Consider the following 9305-nt stretch of genomic DNA (forward strand, 5'->3'; position numbering starts at 1 on the left):
GTGAGCAGGGGGGTTGGACTCGATGACCTCTGAGGTCCCTTCCAACCTTCGGCATTCTATGATTCTATGATTCTATGATTCTAATGGTGTTATATAATTGCATTATTTGAATATGTTCAGAAGTAAATACTAGGACATATTAGAGCTGGCAGGGTAGGTAAAAGAATAAACATCTAAAATCTGGGCAGGAATAAATCTGGGCTTGAAATCAGAAGGCTTCTTAAAAGCAGRAGTGTAAGATCTTGAAAGAGCTTCCAGTATCAGTTGGGTAAACTATCTAGTTGTCTTTATGCTGACATTTGATAAATTTAAAAACAGCATTGCAACACAGTGGGTGGAGTTAGTGGTCTAAACACAGGAATCAGATGATATTTTAGAGGCTCTAAAGTGTCCTTGCCCTAGACAACAGCAAGTGTTCAGTTGCACTTTGAGAACAGCATGGATTTTCCATTGCTTTTGTGTCCTACTGTGCAGATATAATTGATAACTAATTGATCATACYTAAGTTTAGTTCCTTGAACTATGCTTTATGTCATGATGTAGATGCAAGGCATGTCTTAGGGTCACAGAGSGCTTSTTGTAGACCTATGTTACAATTTATTTATGGTTCTGTGGTAAAAGAATATGGTTTTAGACAATATAGGTTGTGTCCATGGCTCACTGAATATCAATAAGCTTCTTTTCAGTCATTTCTAGGTCGAGTTTAAGTTGTGCTTTAATCTGCTTAGACAGAAATGTCTCAGATAATGGTCTTTCTGCCCTGGTGAGATGAGACAGGAAGACTAGCAGAGGTATTCAAGACTCCTCAGGGTGTTGATGCAACACCAATAATTCTTAGCTCCAATTTATTCCCATATTTTTGGCTCCTTTATGGTAGTGTGACGTCTCTAAAGCAATGTAAGAACGCCAACAAATTCAAACAACTTCATTAAATATGTGGACCAAAGGAGTCAAAGAGAAGAAAAATATACATAAAACTGGTTGTTTTTATAAGTCACTTGCACTGAATTTATGACCAAGACTGTAAATACATAACAAACACTGACCTGAGAATTAGACAATCCAGTGAGACAAGAAGAAACTCTGCATCRTGCTATACAGCTCCATGGCTAAATCAGACAAATTGCTGCAGATGAGTTACTGTCTAAGTCCTTTTTTCATTCTCAGTTACAAATATATAATAAAGACAAAAAGACCTCCTGAGAGAAGGTTTTCTATTTGAGCAGGAACACAGCCTTGTCAGAAATCATAAGGAAGTAAATTTTTTTGACAATAAATACCTGTACGGTCAATTTAGCTGTTCTATTAAAGAGACCATGTCCAGAAATTGAGCTGTGTGTTGTACTTAATCATCCTTAAAGGGAGAAATAATCTTTCAGCAATTAGAATGCTGAGAATGCACTTTAATAACTGTGTTCTCTCCCTTGCCCTGCACAGCGAAATGGTGCTTGTTCCTAGTTTATAAATTAGGACAAAATTGCGTGAAAGTTAAACCATGTATAGCAAGCACTTCTCATTTATGTCAAACGTCTATATCTTACAAATGAAACCTGGACCTGCATAACAAGGGAAATCAAAATTTTAATGATCTCTCACATGTATATTCATGCATAATTAAAACATTTGAAATGAATTTTAAAATACTCTGTGATTACTGTTCCTTAGCTTTGATAACAACTCTTTAGTTTTATCTTTAAGTGTGTCTTTTGATCTCAGTATATTGGAGCTGGCCATGGCCTTTGTAGGGTCAACCTGAACCTGAGACCATTGCTCATCCTTGCAAACTTCCCAAGAGATGTAAATATTTCAGCAATTAGAGTAGGAGTCATTCTTTCACTGGCAGTTTTAAGGGCCAGCATATAAAGTTGGTTTGGACTTCAATGTGTGAAAGTTCATAACCTAACTTTTCATGATTTACCCACTTTTATGAGATAATTAAGATAGTGCATTGTAATCTGATTTTATGTAGCTAAAAATGAACTCATCTGTTGAATACKTGTAATAAAAATGGCCTAACTCACTTTTTGCAATGAAAGAATGTAAAGCAATTTTTGTATCACATACTCACCTCAGACAGCAAATTAAAGTATGGATATGTTTTCCTGGCTATAAAACTCCTTAGGAACCTAGTGCTGTCCAAGTTTTCATACCAGCCTATGAACATCTATTCCACTTATAAAACCTCTAATACTTCTTAATACTTCTTTCTACAAACCTTATCTATGATAGGATGCCTGAGCTTGGCAATAACAGCCTTAAATAATGTAACTGCATAGCATCATGTGGGCCAGGAGCCTTGTTCCTGTCTACCTGAGGATGGACATGAAATGGAGATAAATACTCGCTCCTTTTCTGAATGCATAATGTGAACCTCACCCCTGCCAAAATGCTTTGGGCTGTGCTGGCAATAAAGTGGGCAGAGACTAATGCATGGAAATTGCACAACACCTGCTACTCACCCAAACACACTAAAAACCACTGGTGCAGAAGCCTCTAACTCCAACCCAGCAGCTGCACAATTGTATGTGAGGAAATTTTCAGAAGGATTAACGACAACGAGGTAGGTGATCTCCACCCCTATCTACTCAGGGACATCATGGAAGAACTCAAGTGTAAAGAGAGAGGCTAATTTAATGGCGCTACTTTTGGATGTCAAAAACTTACCTTTCTGCTTGAGACAAACTGGAATCTGCACTGACTGACCTGTCCTGCACCAATGAGCAAAGCAGATGGAGCTGCTGGCTCTGTCAGGGGAGGGCAGGGAACAAGCTGGGAAAAGAGAGGTAGGGCGGCTGCTACTGCACTTGGAGAATGGGACAGAAGGACTCAGCAGGACAGTGGCCAAACACTGCTTCCATTTGTTTGTTTGCCTTGTAGGAAGGCTGGGGAAAGCGCATGGGCATCCACAAGCTGCTGCAGTTATAGCTGTGAAGAAAGGGGAACCTTACGGATACATTACCTAACACTCCAGAAATTAGATCGTTTCATGATGTCTCTTATTGAGCTGTACCCTGCCCAAGTTCACGGCAGCATATCCCCAGGTAGCAAACCTCCTATCTGTGCAGAAGGAGCCTGCAGTCTAAATGTTGATATGGATTCATGGGATAAAGGTAACCAGGGAACAGTGTGACGCACAAACTAAAATTCTATATTCTGTATGAAACAGCTAGAGTTAACGTACTGCTTGTTGCCAGGCTTTGAAATGGAGATTCTAGCATAGGAACCAACCTCTCCCTTCTTTAATAAATGGAATAATGGATAGATCTTTGTCAGGACAAGTGGTTTTTGAAAGCGCTGTATGCACAGTGGCTTTTCCCTATCGTCTGCTAAATACTTTGGGTTATCATTAATGTAAGAGCAGAGTGAGATCCTCTGAACAGGAACATAGCTTTGAATGTAGATTCACTTTGCATAAGTCTCATCGACAGTGCAAAGCTAAAAAAGAGCAGCAAWTTGTCTGATTTATTGGTTTTCTCTAGGATCTAGCTAAAGCCAGGTTTGTTACTTCAGACACTCTTATTATTGTCCCTTGTATAGGTGAGTAAGAATGGAGACTTGCTTGTTTCATGAACAGAATATAGTGTGAGGAAACAAAAGCAAGGATTGTGCTGTGAAACTAGAAATTTGTGTTCTCTCATAAGTTTTGGGTGTACTCTTAGGTATAAAATAAAACAACYTGTAACCTGCCTTGTGACAGGAACTGTGAATGTCTGATTTGAAGCAAGGAAGGACTATCCAGAAAAGGATCTTAAGTGAGCTAACACGATTATGCTTTGTTCTGTCCATTGATTAATAAGACCTGTACCTCATTGGATATCCAAAACCTTATACAGAAAAGACAACAACTTTTCTTTAATGAATATGATCTTCCTACAAGTATCTGCTGAAATGTTACCATGAAATTAGGTCTTGAAGAAACAGAATGACTAAACGATTTGAGACACATGAAATGTGTATTGATGATTGAGAATTCCTGTACACCTTCAGTCTTACTGCACAAGTAATGGCATTCATGTCTTCCCATTCTTAGTACTGCAGAGAATACTAATATTAGGTTATGACACAGTAACAACAAGTTAATATTGAACTTGGGAACTTACTCAACATAATAAGTGCCATAAATGGGATCATCAATTTTCTCCCAGCCATATGGAAGCTCTGAAAAAGAAAGAGTTATCTCTCTCAGTAAATGCAGCACAGAATGCTAAGATTTATAATAATACACGAATAGATCTTTGCTGGGTGTTAAAGGAAACAATTGTATGCTGAAGTTAGATACAATGATCAAAGCAAATGCCAATTTTCAGACACATACCTTGGCAGCAACAACTAATAGTAACTTGAAAACTGGCATGCAAACACAGATCTCAGTCTCTAGAACAATACATTTAGTTGAAGTGCTTTATTGTTCCAACAGCTGGGGCAGCCAACAAGAGCAGCATTATCAGATATGCCAAAGGAAGTGAGGTTATTCTGTTTTTCCAAATAGGTACACATTTTTCCAAGTAGGTACACAACATTTTGTTATGTTTGAAAATTAGGTGTCTTGCCCAGTACTTTGGGCCAGACTGCTCAGTTAGGCATCAGTGCCTCTCCATAGTCAGTCAATGGAAAAAGTTAAGATGCACAAACACATTATCAGCTCGTGCAGCTGGGGTTGAACCAATGTTGTTGGTTTTTTTTCCTAGGTGTGATTCTCAACTGCTGTCCTGCAAAATCAGAGTCTCCCTCTTGTTCAGTGCCTCTCGTGGGCCCATACACCCTGTACTGGCTGTACAGTGGTACATTAATCTCTTATGAGACATGCAGTGAATATATAGGTTCAAACTTCCTCAATCTTTAGCAGAACTACAGCCTGTATCTGAGGTTTGGTGGACGAATGGTCTATCCACCAGGTGAGTGTGCAAATGGGGCACCATAACCTGTGCTAGAGGTAACCTGCCCTGTGAGTCACCTACTGTAAGTGTGCTCAGCAATATGCACATGCTCGCAATGGGCAGAGCAGACTGCAGCCTGACTCCTTGGGACACGCTTGGGATGCTGTGGAGAGAGATGCCTTCTCGCTACCTCCTGATGGAGCTTTGGCAGAAGAAGAGCAGCTCAATCCACTGCCTCCTCCAGACTGCCCAGGCTGGGGAGTTAAGCTTGATGTAACGCCTGGATGTTAATGCCTGGGTTAAGCTCGATGTAGATCACCCTCAAAGCTAGTAAGTTTGATGTATCTTTAATGTCAGGAGGTACTAGATGACAAGTTTTCTTTTTATTTCCTCCTGACTGTAGGCTGCCTAAGAGGCCTGCATATATACCTAATACCTAAGGGGCCAGGTATTGGCCTGTAGACTATTACAGGCTATAATTTAGGTGCAGGTAGGTATCTATATTATATGTATCAACCCAGAGAGAGCATTGGAGCCAGGAACAAACCTCCTCTTCCAACCACTTGCATGCTCACTGCATTGAAATGCCATAAAATCAGGATTTGGTGATAGAGTGAGTTTTATATTTTACATGTTTCATATGCTTGTTTTACACGGAAATATGAATCAAAATAAGATACTGTGGTACTTTCTGGCCTTAAAAGTAATTTAATTTACTTAAATTATATAAAAACAATTAAATTTACAAATATCATCTCTTATACAGGAAGAGAGAAGGTATTATAAAAGTAAATTCTAAATACATGAATAGCACAATCTCAAAATCAATCCGTACATGTACCTGCACGCCTATATACATGAACCCACATATATCAATATAATTTTTTACTGCTCATATCTAACACTCAAATGTCATCATACCACCAAGAGAACTTCCTCTTTTGATTAATGGGCACCACACAAGTGTGACAAGTATCTCAGGTGACCCAAATAAAAGCAGTACAAACTGCAGTGCCTGATGAGATGCCTTTGATGGGAGCTTTGATTGATTCACAAAAGCAGATGCCTTCCCATCACACACACATAGGGAATTCTGTGCAGTTACTGACTATGTAACAATACACAGGGAGTGGTACGGAGGTTCTGTGAGGAAACTGGATTCTGGAATACCTTGTCTCAGAATTTTTTCCCTTTGCAAACTCATATTTTTAAAGAAGCTTTTTTGGAGAAAGAGAGAATATAGAATTAGACAGAAAAGAACTAACAGCTCATACTGAATAATGTCATTAAACTGGCCATGAAGAAGAGCTCCTATGATTTGATTTCTTTTTTCAGTGATGATGTAAGTAGGCAATAATTGACATGTGACGAAAGGAAAATAGGAAAATAAAGCCTGAGTAACAATAGGGAAATTAAAAAGGTAAGAAACAATGCAAGAAGCAGCTTTATCTCTTTTTGTTACATTTCTTTTAAATGCAACTAAAATAGCAAACACTGATCTTTTCTTGAGTGARCCTGCTTAGACTACTACTGCATTCATGTCATGTTGCCCTTAGAAGAGGTTACTGCTCAGCTCACTCGAATACAGCAACGAAAGATAAAATCCTCGACCAAAGACTGACAGATGAGGAACTCGAGAAATTTCTAACTTAAAGCTCAAGGGCTTTCTAAATTTGATACTCAGAATATTGTGAGCATTCAGGTTTTTGTGAAATAAATCAGCACAAGTCTGCACTGTGAATTGGAAAAATGCCTTATGTGTTCACCAAGGTTGTTTTATTATTGTAGCTTCATAGGCACAAATAATAGATTTATTTAAACCATTCACAGAATCACAGAATGCCTGAGGTTGGCAGGGCGCTCTGGAGATCATCTGGCCCTCTCCCTCTGCTCAAGCAAATTGCCCAGCTCAGCATCCAGTTGGGTTTTGAATATCTCCAAGGATGGAGACTCCACAACCTCTCTCTGGGCAACCTGTTCCAGTGCTCCACCATGTTCATAGTACAGAAGTTTCTTCTTATGTTTACAGAATTTCCCATATTTCAGTTTGTGCCCATTGCCTCCTGTCACTGGGCACCCATGAGGAGACTCCTGGTGCCCAGTTTTATCCCTTCCATTCAGATATATACACACACTGACAGGATTGCTCTGGAGCCTTCACCTCTTCAGGCTGAACAGTCCCAATTCTCTCAGTGTCTCTCTGTACGAGAGATGCTCCAGATCCTTCATAACGTTTGTTGCCTTTTGCTGGACTTGGTCCATAATGTCCATGTCTCGTACTGGGGAGCCTGGCACGGACCCTGGCACTCCAGATGGGGCCTCACCAGTGCTGAGCAGGGGAAAAATCCTGCTGGCATCACTCCTGGGCTTAACGCAGACCAGGAGACTGTTGGCCTGCTTTGCCACAAGAGCAAGTTGCTGGCTCATATTCATGTTGCTGAATATGCTGGTATCACTCTTTCCACAACTTTAGTAAAATCCTTAAGAGACTGAGTACAGAAAGTCCTACAGAGGTTCCCTCAGAAGCGTGGACATCCTCAGAGAAGATTATGGGATCCGATACTAATCCCACAACAGGTTTTATTTCCAGGGCTTGCATGATAAATAAGCCTCTTCTTCATAGTTTGCTATATAAAAAGACACGTTTTTGCCTATCTCTATGACRAAGAATTAAAATATTTGTCTCAGCATTATAGACACATTTTATTCTAACATAGTCTTGCAAGATTTTCTTCATTTAATCAATTCATTATACAATATTGCTTTCATATCTGGCTATCTAAAATTAAAATCCCTGAAACAGAAAGTGAAGCAGGTACCAGTAAATTTCATGCATATTTAAAAATGTGCACAGACACACATAGACACATGCAGAAATGTCTGAGTCCCTTTCCAAAAGTGTATWGGCTTTTTCAAATTATAGAATAGAAAAAGGTAGGTTTTTTTGCTTGAATTTAAAGGTATAGACTATATGTAAATATATGTTTTGAAGTATATGGATTCAGTGGATATGTTTTGCGTTATACAGTAATGAAAATGTGAACTAATTTGAGGATTTATTATTAACCTATTGGTCCATGTTTTCCTAAAGTAATGATGCATAACTGTATTTATGAACTGGCACAACTATTGAGAATGCAAATGGCAAATCCCATTTTCTAGTGTAAAAGTCTGTAAAAATTTAATGAATTGGACATAGTATGAAGAACCCATTTTTAATGCACGGATTGAAACACTAATTATCTAACATCATAAAATAGTCATGAGTTCAGAAGAAAAGAAATATAAAAATTACCTTTGAGCACCATAATCGGTATAAACTCCATGTAAGGGTATGCTCTAATTTCATTTTTTCATTTGAGATGCAGCCTGTAAGCTATGTTTAATTAAAATTCTGTGTTGACCAGTAAAATGGGATTGCTAGAGCACAAAACCCAAGCTGCCTTCTGAAGTGTGGAAGATAAGGTTAGCRGAGTTTAGCTCAGCATAGAGCTTCTGTTAGAAGAATCTTCTGCTACATTTGCTTTAAGTATAATTGCGATTATTTTTCATGGCATTAAACAGTAGCATTTTTCACTATTGATCTGAAAAATTACAGCACAGAAATACTTTAATGCTTCATAAAATATAAAGCCTTTGCCAAATTAGTGGTTAGGGCACCACAGTTTCTCTTTTTCGGTCCACTGTACCTGGTGACGATCATTAACAATGAAAGTGACTGGTAAACATTTATAAAAATTGTTATAAACCACACATGAAGGAGACCGCTGTTTGCCAACACATTTAAACTGGAAAAGATCTATAAATTATAGCATCCTCTGGTATGCTTTTGGTAGCAGTGGGGTAGACTGTTCATGAATAATTTCTACAACAAACAGCTTTGCAACTACTATGTTATGTTTGAAATTTCCATTCGTATGAGCTGAACTATCATTCATGACTTTACAGTTTATTGATTACAGAAGTATTTCTCTGCATAGCCAGGGAAAAATTTAGTCTTCGCTTTTAATCTTCAATATCTAACACTGCATTCCCACAGATCTCCTTGCACTGCCCAGTGTAGGGCTTGTTCAGGAATATTTGTAAAATTACCATTCAAAAATCTGTAATAGTTCACGCAGCATTTGGCAATGCTGACACCATGAGTGGAGGGAAAGGCACTGGATAATCTGTATCACATGTGTGTGTGTGCTCCAAATCTTACATTTCATGCTTTATCCTTTACCRGAGAAGCAGCATTTAGCTAACACTGCAATAGTCATCCAAAAAAAAGATAAAAAGATGCACGTTTGATGTTCAGACACTTTGCTCAGTCTGCTTCTGGGTAAGCCTTTAAATGCAGAGGAATTGCAGCTCTGAGAGATAAACACCCAATAATAACAAAGCCTCCTGTATTTTCAAAGAAGAAAAAAAAAGAAAGAAAGAAGA

At 38.6% G+C, this 9305-nt stretch overlaps 1 protein-coding gene across 5 annotated transcripts in view; it reads right to left on the bottom strand.

The window, feature by feature from the left end:
• Window positions 1-9305, bottom strand: part of MAGI2 (membrane associated guanylate kinase, WW and PDZ domain containing 2) — a 674980-nt gene that overhangs the window by 136484 nt on the left and 529191 nt on the right. For all 5 annotated transcript variants that reach the window (XM_026046375.1, XM_026046373.1, XM_026046374.1 and 2 more), the window contains exon 7: window positions 4101-4158. In XM_026046375.1, coding sequence (XP_025902160.1) covers window positions 4101-4158 — 58 coding nt within the window. The remainder of the gene's footprint in view (window positions 1-4100; window positions 4159-9305) is intronic.

Source organism: Nothoprocta perdicaria, unplaced genomic scaffold (assembly GCF_003342845.1).
Source record: "Nothoprocta perdicaria isolate Ctin4 unplaced genomic scaffold, notPer1 scaffold_44, whole genome shotgun sequence".
NCBI lineage: Eukaryota > Metazoa > Chordata > Aves > Tinamiformes > Tinamidae > Nothoprocta > Nothoprocta perdicaria.